Genomic DNA, 24,759 nt, shown 5'->3' with positions numbered 1-24,759 from the left:
CTGCTGGTATCCCTTGTATCCTCTGGTGCTCTTGGAAGGGTTAAAGGTTAGAGAAGAATTGGAAAAAATCCAAGTCCAGGCACTCAATAGGATGCAAAAGTTAAAAAGCCTTTATTATTTGGGCTAAAACATTAAAACACCAACGCGTATCGGCCCACTGGCCTTCATCAGGGTGTTGGTACAATAATATTGAGGTTGAGGTATTACTGAACTGAATTTTTTTTATATTAAACAGAAGCCGCTGTTGCGATTGACCATTGTAATACTTTATCACTGAAAATAAACAAACATCATCGCTGAGACACATCTAGACATAAACACACATTATACACAAACCTCAACAATGGTGACAATCATCAAAATATCCAGAAACAGATTGTGAAGGGTTGTGCTATTGTGTTCATCTTTGGAGCCATGCACTGTGGGGAGGGGAAAGATGACTTAAAGGAAACGTTTATTTACACTGAGAAGAGAGCTTATGTTCTAATGCTCGTTTATTTATATTGCTCAGAGTAATGTTTGAGGAGTTAAAGGGATAGTTCACCCAAAAATGAAAATTCTTTCAAAAAAGCACATTATTTAACACACTGAACTAAAGACAGAGACTTAACCAGTCACACACCTTTGTGCCATTCCTGAAACATAGTACATACCTGTCATTTCCAAGGTGTTTCATTTTTCACTTTACCCCCTCATGCTCATGTTGAAGTCAGCAGGACGGGTACCTAAAAAAAAAAAATATATAAAAAACCTGTGAACATGCTGATATCAAGAGAAACTAGGGCTGCATGATTTTGGGAATACATTTTAGATTTGTTCTGGTTAAAATTTACTGAAGCATCGAGCAACAGTTCAATGGCAATGTGAAGTTTATGCAACAATAACACCAACTAATATAATTCAGAATGATTTCTTACCTTAAAATCTTTCTTGTCTTCAAATCGCGTTCTTCTTCTTCTGATGTAAATCCAATAATCTCACAGCTTGTCTTACAAACTCGACGAACAGAGGACTGATAAAGTTTGGCGGCGCTTTGTTGTTGAGGTAATGGGCGCGTTCGCGCGACGCATGGACGATTTGCATCTCTATATGTTTTGCACGTGTGGGTGTGGTCACATTAAAACTAATGAGCAAGGGTTAGAGAACCTGGATATCTTGGTTTTATACAAATTACTTGAACAGAGAATATTTGTTTTCGTTTTGTATCAGATCATTTAAAACTACACACTTAAATGATTATAAAGATACAGAGCTCATAAATGTGTGACAAGTATTCGCTGAGTTTTGTTTATGTTTAGAGACGTCCTCAAGAAAAAAAAGTTCACGAGACGGAGAGGCATAAAGCACACCCTGTTTAATTTCTTTATTTTACAAAAGCACAACGTTTTGTTTTGATTGTAAGTGGACACATACAAAAGTAGACATCTCACAGTTTCTTTTTTCATATTTATTAAGTCTGTATGACCATATATGACGGAGTATTTTAAGTTTATTCAGCTGCTATGTGAAAAAAATCGCGCAAATCACGCCGGCGTGATTGCCGACCCCAGAGGGTTACCCTACTGTAGTGCCTCACTGTCTGATCCTCTCCCGCGGATTTCCTGTACCGCTGCATGTGACTCCCCCTGCTGGTGAACTTGGAGTGCTGCAACCTCAGACTGGCGAACAGTTGTGATCGTTTGGGAAAGTGTAAGATCAGCCATTAGCTTTAATTTGCGTGACAAATCCTTGTCCAAAATGCCCACAACAATGCGGATGTGTTCATCTCTATTTACACCAGTCGCAGTGTTCTTCTGATAACTCAGGGCTCTGATAAACTTTCTCACCGGGCCGCTGCGATCGCTGGTGAAAACAGGCGCGCTCGTGAATCACGTTGCGTTTAGGATAGAAGTATGCGTCGTATTTTCCCAACACAACGTCAATCTTCTTCTCATCCCCCTCCGTCTCAAATGTGACACACTGTAAAATGTCCTCAGCCTCAGGCCCCATGGCATAAATCAGCGAACTGACCTGCACTTCGCCGTCCTCTTTGCTCAGTTTAGTGGCCAGCCGAAATCGCAGGAAATGTTGCTTCCAGTCAGCCCATTCATTTGGACGATCAAAAGCGAAACTTTCCGGTGGATGAAACTTGGCCATATTTTCAGAGAAGCGATGTGTCCGTCAAACGCTTCTGACACCATGTAAATAATTCAAATGTCCACAAGTCTCAGGTTCAATGAATACTTTGTATTGTTACACTCGTGGATCAGTTAGCATACAAGAGCTCACACACACTCCTCTCCGCGCAACCGCCTGAGTCTGCCTGCGTACATAACAGAATGCCCTTAAAGCTATAAGTCCCATTTACATGTGCACATTATATGACACAGATAAACTCTGAACATCATCTTCAGTTGATTTCATCTAAGGCTGGAAGTCAGTTGTAGTTCTTGTTTCTGCTTGTCTCTTCTCTTTTTCTCTGTTCTTGTTCTGCTTTCCGTCAGTGATTCTGCTTGTTAACAGCAGGTGTTCATCACTAATGCTCAATCATCACTCCCTTAATCACCTTATTATCTCATTGACAGCAACTCTGCTGCAGTGTTTCTTTAACACTTTGTAGATTGGGACAATATGTACTGAGCGGTGTCGATTTAACTCTAAGGCCCTGTTTACACGAGAACGCTCGCGGGTGAAAACGTAAAAATGTTTTATCGGATGTGCCTTTCATTTACACGGTGACAGCGTTTTGGGGGCAAAAAAGTGAAACCACCCTCCAGAGTGAAAATCTTAAAAACGCTCCACCATCACGTTCCCGTCTAAAGGGTAAAAACGGTAAACGCAAAAGTCTGCTAGAAGGCGTCGTGTACGCGCTTACGTCACAGGCATGCGCCAGTACAGGAAAATAACAAAACATTATCAAACTAAAATATAGCAATAATTTAATTGACAAATTTATTTATTTTTTTGAGCGAAACGCGAAGAGCACCGAGGGTTAAAACATGAAAAACGGTGTTAGCGTCTCTTTCACTTTCAGTGCTTCACATCGCCACCTAGCCTAAGGGTATGTTTCAGTTGTTGTGGGGAAGTATCTGGAGCTTCAGGTGTGTGTGTGTGTGTGTGTGTGTGTGTGTGTGTGTGTGTGTGTGTCTGTGACAAGTGATTTTTCACTGCAAATAGAACTAAAATAGAACTTATTTTATTCATGCACACACATATATATATATATACACACATACAGTATTATAAAAAAACATTAATTTCCAAATACAGGCCCAATCCAGAGAAAGTGTAATTCAATTATTAGATATTCCTGTTATAAGTTTTGATCTACACAGCTGTGAGATTGTAGTTAATAATGCATCGGTTCTACAGGATTTCACAATGTTAAATTCCCATATGAAGCATACAAATGACACAGCTTCGATCACTCATTACATTCGTTTGTAAACGCGAATGACGTTTTTGCAGTTTGGACAGGTGTGTTTCACATCCTTGCACGAGTCCACACAGAAGGGAATGCAACAACAGAACCAGCACCTGAAAAACACAACAGACAATCTCTAGATCAGCAGTCTGGACACTCGAGCAGGGGAAACGCTCTGAGGCTTGTACAGTTACTCACACGAAGAGCACAAGAACTCCGCAGATTAACCAGGTGAGCAACCCGCTTAAGTATTCGATCTCCGTGAGGACCTCCGTCATGCAGTGAGGGCAGATAACACGGCCCGGGACATCAGTGAGACTCACAACCGCCGCCTGCGTAACTGCACATGTACAAATGCATGACATGCAGAACAAATATCAAATATTGCATATACAGTATATATATATATATATATCCTCTTGCAGATTTTTAAAGTGCCCATATTATGCTTTTTAGGATATTCCATTTCACAGTGTGTATAGAGCTGTTTGTGAATGTAAAAGCTGAGTTATTGTAAATAACTAGAAGAATAACAAAGTAGAAAGTACCGTACATTTTTGTTACCAATGTTCAAAACAGTTATTCTGTTTCATATTTTTATGGAAACTCTGATACATTTAATTTTTTCAGGACAATTTGATAAACAGAAATTTCTAAAGACTGGCATTTATTTGGAATATAAATCTTTTGTAACACAAATGTCTTTACTGTCACTTTCGATCAATTTAATGCATCCTTGATAAATATAATTCATTTCTTTCAAAAAAAGAGTCTTACTGACTCCAAATTTTTTAATGATAGACTATATATATTAATACGCCTGCAAGAGTAATTCATTAAGTCTGAGTGACATGCAAAATATGTATTTTGAAGATTTTTTTTTTTGTACAGTGTCCTCCAAACATTAGGAAATATTTATATATTTCAAGGTAGGGTTTTTAGACAATATCAGCATAAATCTTGTTTTTCAGAGTAAATCCATGAAAGTAACTTGGAATTATTATCACTGATTTTCTTTTTGGTTACATAAGTATATACACATCACAATCACTGTCCTTTCTGCTGTGATGCCTGATTAGTGGAATTAATGATTAGCAATTAAAAATAGTACACAAACAATTAAAATAAATATTATAAACAGCTCTAGTATTGCACTGCTGAAAAAAGGAAGAAGATTGGTTTAAACATCATTAGAAAAAAATAAGGATTTATGCCAATATTGTTTGTCCAGGGCGTTCACAACCCTTTGAAAAGCACTGTAATGTAATAAGTACAAGAGTACAAGTGTTCAGTTTCAATACTCAAAAAAGTAATAATTAAGAACTTCACGCCCCTAATCACTTGATGACAAAACATGCAAAGTTCAGGGAGCAAAGTAGAATTAAGTAAATTACGGCTTTCTGATTCAGAGGAAATCTTCATGTGAAAATGCAGAAGTTTGAAGGCATTATCAATTCCCTCATATTTATATAGTTTATCCTCGTCATGCTACTAGTGTTTACCACTCATGAAACGAATGAAATGTCTTGGGCTCTGAACACTCACAGACAGGAACCATGATGGGCTGGACGGTGGTGGCTGGAGCCCCGAACCCATATGGAGGCGGTTGGTAAGGTGCAGCGTGTGGATCTGTAACAGGGTCAAAACACCGGCGGTTAGAAACACTGAAACCCACTGCTCTGGAGAGTTATGGGAGGTGAGATCATCTGCTTTATTTAAAACACAGACAGCAACAGTGTCGGCACAGATCCGGCCCACATCTGGTACGTGTGGATTCCTTGTGTATCTGGGCCGACACTATGTTGCTGTCTGGGAAGCCAGTTCATCTCAAATGATCCAATTAAACAAGTGACCAAATCAAAGAAAACACTGCCATGTTAACATGCACCCAAATAATCTGTAAGTAATTGGATTGATGGCTCAGTCAGCGTGTAACACCTCAACTGACTCAACTGAGCTCGATCTGAGGGGAATTGTGGAAATTGATTAAGAGGAAAAAATAAACATGTAAACACTTGAATATGAGTATCTTCTCCATCAGATTTTAAAAATACCTTGTGCTGTGATATTTAAATGTTTACTGAAGCCCTTTTATAACAAAAATGTCAATCGTATTGCATATGGAGTTTAGGATAAACAGAACATGTACATGTTGAAATCGGATTGATGAGTGTATTTCTCATTAAAGGTACAATATGCAATATTTTCTGCCGCTAGAGGGCGCTACGTTCCAAACAACAACAACAGCGTAGCTTGATAACGATGTGAAGGAATGATGGGAACTGTCGTTTTTAACTCCACCGTGGATGTAAATCAGTCGGACGGGAATCAAAAGTTCTATTTTTATAAATGTTGCGTTTAAATGACATGCTTTTATTTCATTAAAATGAATTAACCGCAAAAAAACTAAGGATTAATACTAAATTGGTTATCATGTTACTGTATTTGTTGAACTCATTGTTGTGATAACGCTGCGCAGTTTTACGTGTTCTGAACCATTGTTGTAAAAGTGCATTCAAACATACCCACATAATTTGCCAAAAGACGGATTAATCTTTATGTATAACACATGCTATATTTATTTACATGGCCATAAACACCAGACGTGATAAACAATGTCAATAAACTAAACACAAGCCTAAAGCAATAATACGTTCCTTACATAAACATAACTATTACCGAATGCTACATTTGGAATATATAACATTGACCCGTACGTTTATGGGACTTGTCTTTGTCGACAGAACCGGCTGTAATCGGTAAAGAATAATTGTGTTCCATAACGACTGCGCGAAACAAGCTAACGTTTGTTGCTTGATAGACGCTACCACTACAACTTCCGCATTTGTCCAGGACTCCGCGCAGTACGAGCGGAAACCGAGGGTAACGCGGATATGACGACACTGACTGGCGACTCCAGCTCACCCCCGCTCACACGCCTCGTTTCCTCGCTTCCTATAAAATATTAACATATTTTGTTAATCAACTTAACAAAATATATAACACTGGCCTTGTGATTTTGGGATATTTTAATGCACAAATATTACATATTGTACCTTAGCATGTCATCTGAAAGGAATTTTAGCCCTTATTTTTAAGATATGGCTCTTCGCAAACCACTTGAAGAACGGTTGAAGGTTAGTCCCATTTAAACCATTACTTGGGTTTCAATTGACCTATGGCTAAGCCACGCCCCCAAACGCAATGAGCCAATCACAGTGCGCATAGCTAACCCAATACACTCAGACATTCTCTGCTTCCACGTCCATTGAAATGCATTGCAGTTAGTCAGTTTTCATTCGTTCTTATATGTTTTTTCCTTGTCATTTTAAGTTTAAAATGGTCAAGTGGTGTGCATGGGGTACAAGCAACTCCGACACACTAGGTATCCCGAGAGGCTGGGCGACGGTGTGTATTATTTTACCCTTTCCCAAGCCACATCTCAACCGAGAAAAGTGTCTGCTCTGGATTAAGTTATGCGGTAGACCACAACACCAACTAAACGTGGATAAGTTAAACAAGGATGTCTACATCTGTTCTAAGGTAAGTCATGTTATGTTCAGTTGTTGATTTATTTGTTTCCCGGATCAATATCATGCTATATTATCCAGTCTTGGGTGGACACGCATTACTGGTATAATCTGAAACTCATTGTTCTGCGAGTGTTGATTGACAGGTCCTGAAACCCACAGCATCTTAGACGTTAGTGTTTCGGTTTTGGAAGAACGTTGCAATTATCTTTCTTCTAATAGCTTGTCTTTTTTTACAGGCTTTCACAGTCAGAGATGTTCCCACCCAACAACAGTAAGTATCCATCCATTAGTAATCTAATCTACCAGGCCATTACTTAATGGACGCCAACATCTTGTAAATGTTTCATACATGCTTCCTGAGGTCTTCTGTAGAAATAGTGAAGCACAAACTACGTATATATCACACCCAAAGTCTGTATGTTTTACAGGTAACGTCCTTTAACACACATCTGACGTCATCGATTGGACCTTTGCACCGTGAATGACTTCCTGATAACCCGACCATAAAGCAGATCTCAATGGCGCAGTTTCTCCAACAAAAACACAACAAAAAGACTATGATTTTATTTTGAAATAATAAAACTTCACTCAGAAACTGACGTAGAGAGACTGAAATAGTTTTTTCTTGTAAAACATACTCCAAATACAATAATCTTTGTTTTACTTACAACTTTGAATTATTTTAATTTTTTTTGTTACAAGTTTTTGGATATTTTTCTATCTATTATTAATACCTTAGTGAGCACTGTCTTGCATTTGCATTAAAGGTTTCAGAAACGCTCTCCTGCTGTAAGTTGTAATATTAGTAAGCTGCGTTAGTTAACAAAAACAAAAAATGATAAATTCTTCTAAAGCATTTATTAATCTTAGTCAAGTCACCTTCATTTATACAGCGCTTTTAACAATATAGACTGTTTCAAAGCAGCTTTACAGTGATAATAGGAAATTACAGTAACATAGATTTGGCTTTACAGCAGCTCTAGAAATAAAGTTATTGTCCAGCTAAAGTAAAGTTTTGATTGACTGACTTCTGTTGCAAAGATCATTAGTTATTAACTTAGGCGCAGTTAACACGACATCCGTTCTAATAGAAAACACTCGGTCCGCTCGTCCACACAAAACAGTTCTCGAGAACACAAACCCGTTAGCTATTGTTCACATCAACATTTACTAATGCATTATTAAAATAAAAAGGTGCGTCTGTTCACATTATTTAATGGACCTGAGCTAACATGAACCAACAATGAACAGTTCTATAATTATTAACTATTTAAAAAAAGATGAATAAGTACTGTAAACAAGCATTGTTTGTTAGTTGCATTAACCAGAATAGCAACTGGAACCTAATTGTAAAGCGTTATATTTGTGGTGTGTAATCCTGTTGTTAGTGAAGATGATCTGACCGGTTGGAGGAGGGTATGCCTGCGGTCCAGGGTAGTTTACGCCTGTCTGGGTCGGCTGAGGACCGGAATAAGGAGGGGGGGTGTATTCCTTCTCCATTATCAAAGACCTGGGAATGAGAACATGAAGACGAGGAATTGCAAACATTTCTTTATCTTTGTAACATTCTAATCTTGCTCTACTAATTTCCTTGTATTTATAGTAAAAAACACACACTATGCAAAGCTGAATAACATCCCTTTATGCACTAGACATTTAACAAAAGCACAACTCTTAGTTGATGTAGAAATGCACGCTCGTACCTGTGTGCGGTGTGAAACCGTGCGGTTGTGTTGCTTCCTCTTGTAGAGAGCGGACAGCAGAATGACTATGAGTGAGAGAGTGAGGGTGCGGTTCATGACACAGACTACAGTCATAAATGTGGGCATAAACTGTGTAGGCAGGGCTATCTTTGGCCGACTAATTTATGGTCAACCTTCATGACAATAAAAGGAACACCGTAAAAAAATAAAACTGAATTAAACTGTGCAAACTTATTGCCTTAATTTAATTAAGTAAGCGTAACTTAATCTATTTAAGTTTTGTCAACTTAATTCTATCTGTGATCTGAGGAAGTGTACTCCCATAGTGCATTGCGGCATGAATAAATTAATTTCTTTGTTTTATTATTTTTGGCTTTATTTTACCATTACAATTTGCTATCGTTATTGGGGTTATACTAAGAGACAGCTAATAAAATGGTAATGGTCTAATTAATAAAAAATAAAAAATAATTGTTACCATGTTGTTTGTATGCTGAATGTTGAAGTCTGGTGTGACTCAAGAAACATTGCAAGATATTGTCACAAATATAGAGGGATTATTTCAACCCAATTAAAAGTTTATGGCATAAGTGTTAGCAATAAAATGTTTATAGATCATTATTATACATTAAAGTTATGCTATATATCATTTATACATTCATTCAAAACATGGAAATAATTTAGATTTAAATTTATGTAATATTTATTACTTAACTTCCTTTGAAATCAAATATCTGCGATTTCATGTTGCATCACTGCATCAATTGGAAGAGAATTACAATAATATAAATGGCCAACCAAAGAGAACACTAATCACAATAACGGTGAGAAATTTTAGGATATCAACATGAATTTATGAAGTCAACTTATGTGACGTTCTCCCAAATTGTTTTTGTTTTATTGACAATAACATTCCACGTGACTGGAAAATGAATGATGACTGCAGAAGTGGAAGAAATAAGTGAAAAGAATTGCCCCGCCTCAAAAACCATTTGCCCGCCTGTTTTTTGCTTTGGCAAAATGGTACTCAAACCAGTCAAGTAAAGTTTACTTGGGTTTTCTGAGTAACAAAGGCATAGCATGCAAACAGTACAGATTACTAAATTATTTTAAGCAAGATCAACAAATTATTGGACATTAAGTAAAGTTAACTAAAAAAGTCTTAGTAAGAACAATGTTAGATTTTACAGTGAAGAAAGCAACATTTAGCCACGTTTAGCCAAATTATTGTTGTTAAAGCAAATGTTGGCAGGTCAGCAGATAGACTTTAGATGATACAATCCATGACCGGGACTAATCTAAAATTATGTCATGTCCTGTGTGTCACAGTTTAAGCAATGTTACATTTTATGTAGAAGGGGAAAATAACAGGAATTAATGGAATATCATTTTGGTTGTTACAAATGACATATATATATATATATATATATATATATATATATATATATATATATATATATATATATATATATATATATTTGATGCGTCTAAAACTTTGTACTTCTCTTTTATTATGTTATTTTATGTATTAAACGTTTGAGTTCCTTGCTTTCAATTATTTTGGGTGATGTCTGATGTGCACATTGTAAATGCATCAATATATTTTCCTCTGTCAGTTGTTACTCATTGCACATTAAACTTTAATGTGGTTGGCCATTGTGGGAGGATTCGGAAGTTTCCATTAGCTCACTGAAACAAATGTGTGCTGTTGTTATCTGTTATATATTGAGTCCAGCATTTCCTGTAATTAGTCAGTCATTAACCTTAGAGAGAGAGAGAGAGAGAGAGAGAGAGAGAGAGAGAGAGAGAGAGAGAGAGAGAGAGAGAGAGACTGTGTGTGTGTGTGTGTGTGTGTGTGTGTGTGTGTGTGTGTGTGTGTGTGTGTGTGTGTGTGTGTGTGTGTGTGTGTGTGTGTGTGTGTGTGTGTGTGTGTGTCAGAAAAACGCGTCCATGGAAACCGGCTGTATCCAGGCTGCGGAATACAAACATTCGGCGACTTCGACCGCTACAGGAACAGATCTCTTACAAAACGATTTTAAATACAGGCTAGTGAATCCTTTTTTTAATTTACACCAAATTATGATGTCATCCCAAGTTTTGGTGTCGCGACCCCATTTTGACACGCGGGTAGTGGCACAGAATGGCTCACAGCCACAGGTCACAAACCCGGAGACCACCGTTAAGGGAAACGTTTACGCGGGTACATCCGCCGGTCTGGCCACCGCGGGCTACCGGAGCGCCAAATACACTCCCGAAGAGTGGTTCACCAATAACTCCGCTCTCTTAAACCGGGCCGTCGTGGACCGGAACCGCGCGGAGAATATTTGCCACGAGTCCAAAGCGCTGAAAACGGAGACCGACGCCGGGACTTTACGCACGCAGACCGAGGGCACCAAACACCTGGGCGAGCGGCTGCAGGACATCCACCGCTGGAGATCCGAGTTGGCGCAGTTTATCGAGCGGCTGAACGCAGAAACACACCTGCTGATTGGCTCGAGAAGGCGGCTGGAAAAAGCGCTGGACGCCACCGAGATCCCCTTCGCCATCGCCACTGATAACCTGACGTGCCGAGAGAGACGCTTCGGCCCGGATCTGGTGGAGGACCCGGTGCAAGAGGAACTTCTAAAGGCATGAAAAACATTTTTTTTAAAAAATAGTCTACTCGTATGGAAATTTGTCTTTGGCTCTCCACAAAGTGGAAATTATGTAATCTCTATTTTTGTATTTTCTTTGTTCAAGAGAATAATAATAATTATACATAAAACAACAAATAGCCTACACTAGTAGCCTAGTAATTCCCATGGCAGCGAACAATTTATGGAGGCAGAACGTTATTGGAACGTTAGTTTTGGGTTCTCTGAACGCTCTGGGAAGGGAACGTTTCCAAAACGTTATTTGTAACGTTTGTTTTTGATTAGCTAGGAAAGTTTTCATTACGGAAATAGAACAGTTGTGCAAAAGGTTCCCTTGACATGGAACATGTAAGTAGAATTAGGTACTGCGCCTTTAAGGTGCAACGCACTCTTTTAATGACAATGGACGTCAAACCATGTATTGTTTTAGTTTAATCAATATAAATATTCTTAGCACATAAACCGTCATATGGAGGATTAAAAGATTGATTTTATCCATTTATCCATCCAAGTAAGATATCGTAATTTGTAACACTAGCCTACCACAGTAAAAGATTTTAAGTTAAGTGCCAAATTAAAATATGAATTGTATTCACAGATATTAAAAATGAATAACAATGTTAGTAACTATAGGATAACATTACATTAATTTCTTACCATTGAATTAGCGGGTCGACATGCTTCTCTCTTTCTTAATATAGCCTATTGTTTAATATTTTTAGCTATACAACTGGATTTATCTGAAAATTATGCGTTTTGACTGATCAAATCCAGGTTTTAATAAACTATTCGCAAAATACGTGAAAATGACACATTTCAGCATAACATTATAAAAAACAAAACCTAAAACAACCTGCATGGAACGTTCTGGAAAAAATGATCAAATAGGAACTTTAGGGGAATGCTCTGTGTTTGCTGGGTTGTAGAACCCTTTTCAATAATAACAAATAATAACAATAATTGATTTATTTATATTATTATTAGTATAGCTACTGAATAAAGAAGCACAAACAAGACAAATATGTGAACAACAGATCCTAAAACAGTTCATTGAATGATTTCCAACAGGAGGTGGAGCTGATCAGAAGCATCCAGGCCCTGCTGAAAAAAACTCTGGATCAAACTCTTAACCAGATCAGGCCAGTTATGAATTATGAATCTCTCTTTAATATATTCTGTCATCAGAAATTAATTTTTTTGTCATCATTTACTTCCTTTGAGACTACAGCACATAACTGAGATAGATTTTATTCAGATTGCTAAAAAAAAATGCTGGGTTGTTTTAACCCAATCGGGTCAAATGGACCAAACCTTGGGTTAAACGGCTGGGTTTGTCCATATTTGACCCAAAATTGGGTTGAAAAACCACCCAACATTTTTTAGAGTGTATAGTCATAAAACTGTTTGTGTGTGCCAGGCTGAACCGGGAGGTGACGCAGACTCTTGAGTTCGACTGGTCTGATAAACAGCAGGCCTACACCTTGGATGACCAGTGTGGACGTTATAACAACAGGAGCATGGACACACAACAGCATCCCAGCTCAGCAGCGCTGCAGGATCAGTGCGTGCCAGAACTCACAAACACAAACAGTATTTTCATTTCACACACACCTTGCACAATACACTTCAGCATATCAAAGGTGTCGTTCAGCTTAACCAGATCATTATGAACAGTTTTTGGCTGTATTGGATTCTTGATAATGCACAATGACGGGTTCGTGACAGCATCAGTGACGGCCCTCTCCGGTGTGTTTCTCTGTAGGGTGTGTGATGAGGAGGTGTGGCGTAAGTTTACTGTGGATAACCTGCGGCTGGCGGAGAGAGAGGAGACGGCGAGCCAGGCCCTGAGAAGGCTGTCTGAGCGAGTGTTGCAGGAGACGACGGAGGACCTGCGGGCGCAGTGTGTTACTGTAGATCAGGCATTTATCCAGCGCTGCATGGAACTGAGCCAGTCCAAAACACAGCTGGAGCTGCACCTGGGACAGGCAATACACACCTTTACAAAGCAAAAGCCTATACATATATACATATGATCACATACACTGATAAGAAAATCATTTTTAGATAATTTTATATAATATAGGCTTTAGATAAGCCTATATAATCTTCACATTTCATACTTTATACAAATAAACATGAAATGACTCTCTATGGTTGTTTACCGTGTAATAGATTCTGGATCAGATCGGGGCTCAGGAGAAGAATATATCATACTTGCAGCAAGCTGTGTATGATAAAGAAGCTCCACTCAGAGTGGCTCAATCCAGGCTGCATAACCGGACCTTCAGACCCAACATTGAGCTGTGCCGAGACCAGCCGCAACTCAGGTACATGCACTCACTTACACTTACACACACACACTCACTCGCACTCTCACACACATTCATTTACTCACTCACTCACTCACTCACTCACTCACTCACTCACTCACTCACTCACTCACTCACTCACTCACTCACTCACTCACTCACTCACTCACTCACTCACTCACTCACTCACTCACTCACTGATCTGATGCGTGTGTGTTTTGTAGTCTGTTAGGTGAGGCATCAAAGCTCAGCAGGACAGTATCAGCCCTACAGCAGCAGCTGTATGAGGCACGCAAATCTTTGTCTGACCTGGAGGAGAGTCGACTGGCCCTGGAGAAAGACATCGCTTGCAAAACAAACTCTCTCCTCATCGACAGGGAGAAGTGTATGACGCACCGCACACGCTACCCTACTGTCACAGTGCTGTCAGGATACTGACACACTCTTATAACATTCCCTCCTCAACAGGAGGTCCGGGTCTGTTAGACTGTTTCTTCCAGCGGCCTGCAGTGTGTGGGTGTGGGTGTGTGTCTGTTTTTTCATTTTTTTTTCATCCAGTGATTATATATCCTCTGGTTTTAAAGAAAATGCAATCATTCTACTTTTAATGATATATTATTATAGTTATTAAATGTTTTATTGTGCTCTTTTATTTGTCATTTAGATTTGTTTCTACATATAATAAATAAATTAAGAGTGACCAATCACAAGTTTTCTAGGCCTACACAAATTTACATTTAAAGGGATAGTCGGTCCAAGAATGACAAATCTGTGCTTATTTCTTCTGCAGAACACAAAAGGAAAGATTTTGAAAAACATTTCAATGAAAGTTGACATGAACCATACAATGAAACTCAGCGAGGTCAAAAAAAACACTGACTTTTATTAAAATGTGAGTGTTTTTTTTGCACACTATCCCTTTAAGATTTGTTCATGTAAATCAAACATACATGACATAAGAACACTATTATTATTATTGTATTATTTTCTTTGTTAAATCAGGATTTGAAAGTCATTCCAATAAAATAATCCTGAAATCTAATTTAAAAAAATAACTGGACCCTTTTCACATTTCTGGGGTTCTCAGAAGCAGATGTAGTCATAGTTGGCTAAACTTCTGTAGTGGTGAACAGGAGATGGCAGCAAATATAATTTTTGTATTCCCATTTGCTCCAATGTCAAAAGAAAAAAAATCCATTTCAGCGTTTCTGTGACTTTCCAAAAGAGGAAAAAATATATTGAGAGATTGATTACGGCAGTCAGAAGAGAGAAAGATGGAAATTTGCCATCACTCCCTCAGCCGTTGTATTAGAAACACCCTCACAGTAGCGTTCATTTGTGTTTTGTAACACAAAGTTTAGCGTTATAAATGTATATTAAATATTAAAAAAATGTAAATACTAAAAAATAGATTTGCAATGTTGATAACTGTTGAAACAGGCATTTGTGGACAAATGGTATCAGTATGGTAGGACTAGTTTCAACTTACAGACTGTCTGACACAAATACAGACTTTATACTCTGATTATATGGCTCATGCAATTTACAAGAGTAAAATATTTAATGTTTACAAAGTATTGGTTAAATAAAGGGAGTACTTAAAAAAAAAAGTATGTTGTTGTTTATGTCTCAACAAGTGCATAAGAACGTTAATTCCATTCAAGAAGATTGGAATTTCAACACTGCGTCCTAGATTAACGCTATAGAAGGCGCCTTCAACATGACCAGTGTCTGAAGCATGTGTGAAAACACGCCAAATGTTATTGTCCAACGATAGTCCATAAGGTCATTAGCAGAGCGCTTTTGAGTATAAGAGGGCGCCTGTAATGCATGTCATCAGCTTTTTTTTGTCTTCAGGAACAGTTTGTTTGTAAAATAGCATGTGGTGAATGTATATAACCAGATCTGGATTTGGTATGGGGGCGTGAAACAGGAAGTCGCACGCGGCAAGCTCGACCCATTAGCCCATTACTCTGATGTCTTTAAGTAGGGTTAAGCTCCCCTGCAGTTGAGCCTCTCCTGTGCCTGAGGCTCGCCCTTGGAGGAGCAGAAACATTGAGGGTTGTAGCTGCTGCGGTTTTAACAGCTTGCATGCTCCCTTTGGTCAGCTGCTCTTTAGGACCTTAAGGTTGAGTAAGGTGTTCATTCCCTCCCCAACTGTGTTGGGTCTTAAAAGTAGGGTCATCCACACTCCTTTGAAGCTCAAATTGATCCATGTTAAGAACCAAACAAGTAAAGGTAATTTGCCTAATAAGCAATCCTTCTTGTTATTTTGCACTCTTTCTTTAAAAGAAGCTCACATTGCTGAGCCAGTTATTCTTTAGAGCTCTCCTCTTGAGCCCGGCATTTGGCCTGCAAGGGAGGGAGGAGGGTTGTAAAGGCAGAGACTTCCCTTGTTATAAGAGCATAAAAGCTTGGATATCTTTTCTTATTGGAAGATAGTGGCTTAAGTAGTGGTACCACTAGACAGTCTGAGTCTTTGTGAATGCGCCCTTGATTCGCAGGCATTCTCTCAGCATGGCGTTCCCCATGTACAAAAAAATGTATAAGTGTTCAGCGTGAAAACTGACATTTATTTTTCAGTGAAGCATCACAATGATTACGAATGCCCTTATGTATGTCATTGTGACTGGATAATTTGGTTTTGATGGCTGTCTTCAGTGAATAGTGAGTGTTTACAGTTTAAACAATGAGTATGGGCTTAGTCGCTATAGGGACATTGGTAAATTAATCTGTATAATGTATTCATGGAAGTGAAAATACTGTACCACAATGCCAAAGTATAGTTTGACTTATTTAATTTGCCTTGCACATAATTAAATCGTGAATGTTATTTTTTTGCACAGCAGTTATACAAGGTAAGGTTACAGCATCAGACAAGCATGGTAAGTAAATGAAAGCTATAAGGTAAAAAAAATGAAATGTGCATAATGTGCCCCTGACCAAGTGTCGAGGTGTCCATGAGCAAGACACCGCCGTCGGTGTATGAATGGGTGAATGTGAGGCAACTTGTAAAGCGCTTTGGTGGCCATTGGGTCTGTGAAAGCGCTATATAAAAGCAGTCCATTTACCATTACCATTTACCATAGGATAAATTTGTACATATACAACAAAATAAATAAATATACAGGGTAAAAAAATCATGACTTACTAAACTGCAGTGATGGCAATGCTACTCAAATGACTCAGCATTTATGTTAGATATATAGTGTAGAGCAGGCAGTCTCGTCTAGCAACTCGCCGTTGGCTTCCGAGATGGAAAAACCAAACTCTAGTCAGGCCAATCACATCGTGTATAGAGTCGGTGGACGGGCTTAACATAATGACGGCAGAGTTGTAACAGTTCGGCGTGAATTCCCTGCTACTTGAAAACAAAGAAGATTGCTGCTGCTGCTGCCGAACAGCGGTCTTTCGAATCAGCTTTGGCCACGACTCTGGAAGACTTGGAGTTAAGCTTTTCTTTGAGAAAAGAACGGCACTTTAGACATTCTTAAAAAAGGAAGATGTGTTCGGACTGCGTCATCATCTTCATTGCTCTGGTTGTTTGTAGCGCTATCCTATTGCGTGCAGAAGGAATTTGAAAGACAGCTGTTTATCCCGCCCCTTGGATTGAGCCCTGCCAATGGTGTGTTCCTAGACCTAACATCTTGATGTGGGTCTGGCTTGTCAGGCTATTAGATATAGGCAATTCTTTAAATAAATAATCAGGATTATGACAAAGGTTGCTGCAATTAGTGTTGGTTACAATACTGAAATTAGGTGTACTCTCAATGCATCAAATGTTTCTATTTACATTGTGTTTTGCCTGGCGTTCAACCAAATTGTCCCATTGGCTTCTTTTGAGTCATGGGCTCCTAATCATTTAAACAGATTGACCGGGGATTGACAGATGTGAATTCTCATGTGAGTTTTAAGGCTTTGTTTAACTGTGAAACTCTTTCCACACTCAGAGCAGACGAAGGGCTTCTCTCCAGTGTGACTTCTCATGTGACTTTGAAGGTGTCCTTGTTGCAAAAAACTCTTTCCACACTCAGAGCAGGAGAACGGCTTCTCTCCAGTGTGAACTCTTATGTGTCTCTCAAGGCTTTGTTTCACTGTGAACCTCAATATACAATAAGGACAGGTGAAAGGTTTCTCTCCAGTGTGAATTTTCATGTGTCTCTTGAGGGTGCTTTTCATTGTGAAACTCTTTCCACACACAGAGCAGGTAAAAGGCTCCACTCCATTGTGAATTCTAATATGAATGTTAAGCTTTTGTTTATCTATGAAGCTCATTCCACACTGAGAGCAGGTGAACGGCTTCTCTCCAGTGTGAATTCTCATGTGTCTCTCAAGGATATGTTTCAATGCGAAACTCTTCATACAATAAGAGCAGATGAACGGCTTCTGTCCAGTGTGACTGTTCATGTGAGTTTGAAGTTGTCCTTGTTGCATGAAACTCCTTCCACACAGAAAGCAGGAAAATGGCTTCTCGCCGGTGTGAATTCTCATGTGACTCTCAAGGTTACTCTTCACTGTGAAACTCTTTCTACATTGAGAGCAGGAGAAAGGCTTCTCTCCAGTGTGAATTCTCATGTGACACCTCAGCTGTCCTTGTTGTTTGAAACTTTTTCCACATTGAGGGCAGGAGAAAGGTTTTTCTCCAGTGTGAATTCTCATGTGAATTAGAAGTTGCCGTTGTTCCATGAAACTGTTTCCACACTGAGAGCAGATGAAGGGCTTCACTCCAGTGTGAATTCTCATGTGACTCTCAAGGTGTTGTTTTACTGTGTAACTCCTTGCACACTGGGTGCAGGCAAAAGGTTTCTCTCCAGTGTGAATGCTCATGTGTCTCCTAAGGCTCCGGTTTACTCTGAAACTCTTTCCACATTGAGGGCAGGTAAAAGGTTTCTCTCCAGTGTGAATTCTCATATGAATTTTAAGCTTTTGCATCTCTATAAAGCCCATCTCACACTCAGAGCAGGTGAACGGCTTCTCCCCAGTGTGAATTCTCATGTGTCTGTCAAGGCTTTGTTTAAAAATGAAACTCTTTCCACACTGAGAGCAGATGAAAGGTTGCTCTCCAGTGTGTATTCTCATGTGAGTATTAAGCTGTTGTTTTTCTATGAAGCCCATCCCACACTCAGAGCAGATAAAAGGCTTCTCTCCAGTATGAATTCTAATGTGTCGCTCAAGGCTTTGTTTCAATGTGAAACTCTTTTCGCACTGAGGGCATGTGAATGGCTTCTCTCCAGTGTGAATTCTCATGTGACTCTCAAGGCTTTGTTTCACTGTGAAACTCTTTCCACATTGAGAGCAGGAGAAAGGCTTCTCTCCAGTGTGAACTCTCATGTGACGTTTCCGCTGTCCGTGTTGTGTGAAACTCTTTCCACATTGAGGGCAAGTGAAAGGCTTCTCCCCAGTGTGAATTCTGGTGTGAATTATTAGTTGTCGTTGATCCATGAAACTCCTTCCACACTCAAAGCAGGAGAAAGGCTTCTCTCCAGTGTGAATTTTCATGTGACGTGTCAGCTGTCCTTGTTGTGTGAAACTCTTTCCACACTGAGAGCATGTGCAAGGCTTCTCCCCAGTATGTATCCTCATGTGAATAATAAGCTTGTGTTTTTCTATGAAGTTCATTCCACACTCAGAGCAGGAGAAAGGCTTCTCTCCAGTGTGAATTTTCATGTGACGTGTCAGCTGTCCTTGTTGTGTGAAACTCTTTTCGCACTGAGAGCAGGTGAACGGCTTCTCTCCAGTGTGAATTCTCATGTGCTTCTTCAGACTTACATGTTCAGTGAAACAAACCCCACATTGATGGCAAGTGACAGAATCTTCTTTCAGTTCCTTCAGATCTAAAACAAACATTGAAAGATCGATGTTAAAAGTCAATTCAAGTGCAGCAAAGATGAGCTAGCCGAAGCAATAGATGATATTTGCTCAAATCCAATTGAAACTGAAATTTTATACAAAGTTGTAGACCTTTGTCGTAGACCTTAGTTACTATGTATCCTGATTCATTACAAATGAACGTCTAGGGTTACTTGAATGTAACCTTTTTTCCTGAAAAAGTGTGAATGAGATGCTGCGCTTGATTCAGCGCTCTGAGAACACTTTTTTGTGTGACCGGCTATGAATATACACCCCTCCAAATCATTTAATTCAGGTGTTCCAATCACTTCCATGGCCACAGTTGTTTAAAATCAAGCACCTAGGCATGCAGACACTTCTACAAACATTTGTGAAAGAATGGGTTGCTCTCAGGAGCTCAGTGAATTCAAGCGTGGTACTGTGATAGGTTGCCACCTGTGCAATAAGTCCATTCATCAAATTTCCTCACTACTAAATATTCCATGATCAACTGTTAGTAGGATTATAACAAAGTGGAAGCAACTCAGCCACAAAGTGGTAGGCCATGTAAAATCACAGAGCGGGGTCAGCGCATGCTGAGGCGCCCAGTGCACAGAAGTCGCCAACTTTCTGCAGAGTCAATAGCTACAGACCTCCAAACTTTGTTTGGCCTTCAGATTAGCTCAAGAACAGTGCGTATAGAGCTTCATGGAAAGGGGTTCCATGGCCGAGCAGCTGCATCAAAGCCTTACGTGACCAAGTACAACGTGCTCTGGGGGTACAAATCACACTTCTCTGTCTGGCAATCCGATGGACTGGGTATGGTCTGAGTTTGGCGGTTGCCAGGAGAACGGTACTTGCTTGACTGCATTGTGACACAAGTTTAAAGTTTGGTGGAGGGGGGATTATGGTGTCGGATTGTTTTTCAGGGGTTGGGCTTGGCCCCTTAGTTCCAGTGAAAGGAACCCCTAATGCTTCAGCATACCAATACATTTTGGACAATTTCATACTCCCAACTTTGTGGGAACAGTTTGGGGATTGCCCCTTCCTGTTCCAACATGGCCACGCTCCTGTGCACAAAGCAAGTGTGGTGAGCAGGACGAGGTCGAGGGACGTAAGAGACCGACGCGATTAGCGTGATTAATGATGAACGACACCTGTGAGGCGCACTGTCTCGGATCTCTCATTGAGGAGCGGAAGCATAAAGGAGGAGCGACGACTGTGAAGATCGAGAGAGGAACCGGCCTGAGTTTTATGTTGCGTTTTGTTTCTGTTTTATGTGGCCAGCAGTTGTCTGCGAGGGGCTGCTGGATTATACTTTCATTTTTGTATTTGTTTATTTATTTATTAAAGCCGGTTCCCGCCTCCTTCTTCCCATAACAACGAACCTTGTTACACAAGGTCCATAAAGATAGGGATGAGCGAGTTTGATGTGGAGGAACTTGACTGGCCTACACAGAGTCCTGATCTCAACCCGATAGAACAACTTTGGGAATAATTCTTGGAGCCAGGCCTTACCGTTCAACATCAGTGCCTGACCTCACAAATGCACTTCTAGAAGAATGGTCAAACATTCCCAAAAACACACTCCTAAACAATGCCGTTGAAATGCGGAAGACGGCGAACTAATTGGATTCTGTAACCTACTAATTGGATTCTGTGGCCGGCAGCTCCTCCCCCTGAGTGTGGCGAGGAAGGAATTCTTCCTTGTGTTTCTTCACCACCTGAAACCTGCTGACGACTGCGTTACCCGAGTCGCCTAACAGGCCGGAAGGTGAGATTGGGGCATCAAGCAGGAACACCCTGTCCCTATCTTTGATGCCTGTGAGGTTCAGCCACAGATGCATCTCTGTGCCAACCAAAGCACCCATTGAATGGCCGATGGTGGGAGCAGTTTGCTTGGTTGCACAGAGGGGCAGCGTTTACCTTGTTGTAACATATTTTTTTTATATTGTAGTGGACTATTTATTTTTCTTAGCAGAAGCTTTAAGATAATATACAGGCTGTATTTAAACTCAAATCAGTATTCAATATCCACATATTTATTTTTTATGGTCAGTAGCCATAGCTAAGCAGGATCAGAAAGCAATAAGTCAGGAGCAGAAAGGTTTTGAATTGTATCACCACAAAAGTGTTTATTTTGCAATAATGACCTGCTGACTAACATACATTCTAATGGTGTAAGTGCCATTATTCCTTAAAACACATGGTCTGGACACATTTACTCTTGCATTAAAAAGGTTATTTAAAGGAACCGTATGTAAGAAATGTATTTCAATTAATCATAAAATGGCCCTGATATGTCAGTAGACATTAAAGGTGCCATGTGTAAAAATTGAGGTAAAAATATCCAAAAAATTAGCTACACGCATCAAAAGAATGAGAAGAAATAAGGGCGATTATGTCATTAAAAAAATGTCAAGTTATAGTGCTTTAGAGATATCAACCTTAATTAGCATTAGCATTCCTAGCCACGGCCCGACAGGTGTCGTAATACCAGTTTCGGCCATGGGAGGCGGTATGCGGGCAACATAACCACCAGCCAACCTGCAATACACGAATAACTCGCACGGCTTGTGGGCGTACTTGAACCTGATGTCAATCATGTGGAAAGTACAGCCCACTACTTCATTTCAATTCAGGGAAGAGAGCGGAAGGATGGCTGAAGCCCTTGGCAAGAGACCCCTACCACCACCACCCGCTGCAGGGAAAAAAAACGCGCTCTGAAGCACAAATCAAATCAGATAAGAAAAGAACCGCTCGTCACGGTCCGGGCTCGAAAGCGCAGGGGACGGCGAGCGAACTGCAGTGCATAGCTCTGTTTTACAACGTTCAGCACCCATTCTGACACGCCCGGGATCGCTTCCCATGCTTTCGCACGCATAGCTAGGGGCAGAATGGTCTCCGTGTTCTGACCGCCGCACTGCGCGGGTTCGAGAAACTGAAACGGAGGTATCAACGCGGCGCGCGCGCCCTCGTTGTCTTAATATTGCTGCTCGCTGACGACAGCAGCCGGCTGTTTCACATTCAATGACTCGGTCGCTAAGGACGGAGAACAATTTGTGGCGCGAACAGGTCATTTGTAGCCTACTGTATCTTTCAACAGTGTTCGTGTTTTTTTTACTATAGTAGAGATGATCGGTTCACGTGCGCTGTCTGATGTTGACCAATGATGTTGACAGAATGCTGTCTGTCAAATTAATTTAATTCAAAGAATGTGTATATACAACTCAAAATGTAATATGAACAAAACGAATATGAACATTCACTGGTAAAGGTGAAGGGGAGTAGCTTGAAGATGTCATGTTTCAAAATCACTTGACATCACCCAACGTTCCTCTGGAGGCAAAACGTCCTCTATTAGGCTTCGGCTATGGCTCTAGGGTTGTTGTGAAGGTAGGGGCGGAGCATAGAGACTATGCCGTTTCTCGTCTGTTACTCTAGAGTAGACCAATTCACTTTATGGAGGTATACTGCCCCCATCTGGTATGGAATGTGGAGAATGACTTGATTTTTTTGTCAGACAATACACATGGCACCTTTAAGAAATCATGTTAATTTCAAATACTTATATCACTGACAACAGTAGTCCGGCCAGGATATTGTCATTTAAAAGTGAAGTTGCAGCCCTCAACTGATGTTGATGTTGTCATGTTGTGTTTTGGCCTGATGTGCCACCCTCCACCTATCTACCAATCACGAAGTCAGTAGTGTTTCGGCATCCGGGTTGCCAGCTCTGCTCTAGTCTTGCCACTGGAAGCTCCTTCTTGTAGCGGCCTACGTTCCTGCTGGATCCAGCAGCCTATCTGGCAACCTCGAGTCAGGGGGGAGGGGATACACCACTCTACAGTAATTTGAAAGTGATTGCAGTACCGGTTTTGGCCACAATCTTACATACGGTTCCTTTAAATAATGGTAAAATGAAAAACTATTACCAAAGCCATTATACCATTAATACATGTTTTTATATTATCATGTAAAGTAACTTGCACTGGATATGTTAGCAGGCTAAGCTAAGGAGTTGATCTAGACACAATTGTAAGGAAAAGTTAATGAAAAGTGCATCTAGTATAACATTGTTTTATGAGGCTTTTAAGAAAACCTTTGGATTATATTGAAAATGCTGGGTCGTATGCTGTAGAATGAACCACAAGGCTGCTGTTAATATCAATAACGTAAATATAACTCAGAGATTAGACTCTAAATGAGTTCGGTGATTCAGGTCAAATGATTATTACGTAAAAACATACCCAACACCACCTGATCACATTTTCCCTTTGCTTGTCTGGCTGATACAACTCAGTTACACAGCAGCCCAAACAAACAAAATCTAATATTAAAAACTCAAGGGACAAAAGCCCATGTAAGGCAAACTCTGATCTTCATAACGGTGACTTAAAACTGTGATTTTCTCTTTTAGTGATTGCTTGTTAACATCAGATATCTTCAATAATGGTCAATCATCACTCAATTAATCACTTAATTATCTCAATAACTTTAATGTGATCACTGATCAACTTTAATGTGATCACAGTGTTCATTTAACATTGTTATTTTAACACTTTAACACTTGTGTGGTGTCAAATAAACTCCCAGGACAGTTAATTTAACACTGGATGTTTTGCGGAGTAAGCTACTATTGTGGACATTTGAACATTATTTAGGTTTAGGCTTAAATCATTTGATACACGATGAGGCTTTTTATTAGTCTCACGGTTAACAATAAACAGAATTAACAAGTTATTTTAATAGATGTTTTCATTGCAAGTGACAAATAACAAACTTACTCAGTGTTTTATTCCTGCACTGTTGCATAGGTGTCGTCTGGCAGGCTTTCGTCTTCACATCTGGTGCCTGTGTGGTTTGCTTGTTTTCAGGCTGCTCCATCTTTATCACTAGGGAATGTTTGATGCTGCTTATTTCATCAGTCTCCATCAGTCAGGTTTCATTCACTCTATTCTCTAACAGATATTCTACAACCAAAATTGATTTGGTTTGAAATCAGTGCTTTGGCGTTCAAAACGCTGCTTGAATAAGCTTCGAGACGTTTGCGAATCCATGGCTTGGAGAGCTCGTCAAACTGGGCAAGTCACGTGATCGTTACGTCATGTACTGAGTGTTCGCCGCTAGGAGGCGTTTATCTGCATAACCAGAGCCATTTAAGATCCATATTATAACATCTCTGGATGAACCCATGAACCATCAGTGTCTGTATTGATATGATTTTACCTGATCTCGGTTCAGTTTTATAATTTAGGTTCTAACCTGCAAATATATGCAGAAAGGCAAAATGGAGAGTGATATTTAATTGGACCGATTAGCCAAGTTCTCCCAGAAAATAAACAAAAA

At 39.8% G+C, this 24,759-nt stretch overlaps 3 protein-coding genes across 3 annotated transcripts; 1 reads left to right on the top strand and 2 right to left on the bottom strand.

Moving 5' to 3' along the window:
- Positions 1 to 3,154: 3,154 nt before the first annotated feature.
- LOC307000616 (lipopolysaccharide-induced tumor necrosis factor-alpha factor homolog) lies at positions 3,155 to 8,746 on the bottom strand. Its single transcript, XM_079616330.1, has 5 exons — positions 8,640 to 8,746; positions 8,340 to 8,446; positions 4,949 to 5,032; positions 3,602 to 3,743; positions 3,155 to 3,516 (listed from the first exon to the last, which is right to left on the bottom strand). Exons 2-5 carry the CDS (start codon positions 8,434 to 8,436, stop codon positions 3,411 to 3,413), a joined length of 429 nt encoding a protein of 142 aa, XP_079472456.1. The 5' UTR covers positions 8,437 to 8,446; positions 8,640 to 8,746; the 3' UTR covers positions 3,155 to 3,410.
- Positions 8,747 to 10,582: 1,836 nt separating this feature from the next.
- On the top strand, positions 10,583 to 14,289 carry tekt4 (tektin 4). Its single transcript, XM_079616268.1, has 6 exons — positions 10,583 to 11,267; positions 12,341 to 12,411; positions 12,690 to 12,833; positions 13,035 to 13,257; positions 13,445 to 13,599; positions 13,806 to 14,289. Exons 1-6 carry the CDS (start codon positions 10,590 to 10,592, stop codon positions 14,017 to 14,019), a joined length of 1,485 nt encoding a protein of 494 aa, XP_079472394.1. The 5' UTR covers positions 10,583 to 10,589; the 3' UTR covers positions 14,020 to 14,289.
- A 2,080-nt stretch (positions 14,290 to 16,369) lies between these two features.
- LOC307000588 (uncharacterized protein) lies at positions 16,370 to 24,496 on the bottom strand. The gene is made up of 2 exons (XM_079616259.1): positions 24,198 to 24,496; positions 16,370 to 19,415 (listed from the first exon to the last, which is right to left on the bottom strand). Exons 1-2 carry the CDS (start codon positions 24,343 to 24,345, stop codon positions 17,440 to 17,442), a joined length of 2,124 nt encoding a protein of 707 aa, XP_079472385.1. The 5' UTR covers positions 24,346 to 24,496; the 3' UTR covers positions 16,370 to 17,439.
- Between the last annotated feature and the right edge of the window lie 263 nt (positions 24,497 to 24,759).

This window comes from Phoxinus phoxinus, assembly GCF_949152265.1.
Source record: "Phoxinus phoxinus genome assembly, chromosome: 6".
Classification (NCBI taxonomy): domain Eukaryota; kingdom Metazoa; phylum Chordata; class Actinopteri; order Cypriniformes; family Leuciscidae; genus Phoxinus; species Phoxinus phoxinus.
Note: the sequence above shows the minus strand (reverse complement) of the source record. Positions and strands in the feature narration are given on the sequence as shown.

What these genes read in the sequence shown, in the direction of transcription:
- LOC307000616 (XM_079616330.1), bottom strand. Translation starts at nt 8,436, where the DNA reads ATGGAGAAGGAATACACCCCCCCTCCTTATTCCGGTCCTCAGCCGACC. An exon ending in GCCCATCATGGTTCCTGTCT is followed by an intron (nt 3,744 to 4,948) that starts GTGAGTGTTCAG and finishes GTACATGTGCAG; the next exon opens with TTACGCAGGCGGCGGTTGTG. An exon ending in GGAGTTCTTGTGCTCTTCGT is followed by an intron (nt 3,517 to 3,601) that starts GTGAGTAACTGT and finishes TGTGTTTTTCAG; the next exon opens with GTGCTGGTTCTGTTGTTGCA.
- tekt4 (XM_079616268.1), top strand. Translation starts at nt 10,590, where the DNA reads ATGGAAACCGGCTGTATCCAGGCTGCGGAATACAAACATTCGGCGACT. An exon ending in TCAGCAGCGCTGCAGGATCA is followed by an intron (nt 12,834 to 13,034) that starts GTGCGTGCCAGA and finishes GTTTCTCTGTAG; the next exon opens with GGTGTGTGATGAGGAGGTGT. An exon ending in CGAGACCAGCCGCAACTCAG is followed by an intron (nt 13,600 to 13,805) that starts GTACATGCACTC and finishes TGTGTTTTGTAG; the next exon opens with TCTGTTAGGTGAGGCATCAA.
- LOC307000588 (XM_079616259.1), bottom strand. Translation starts at nt 24,345, where the DNA reads ATGGAGACTGATGAAATAAGCAGCATCAAACATTCCCTAGTGATAAAG. An exon ending in GTGCAGGAATAAAACACTGA is followed by an intron (nt 19,416 to 24,197) that starts GTAAGTTTGTTA and finishes TGTTTGTTTTAG; the next exon opens with ATCTGAAGGAACTGAAAGAA.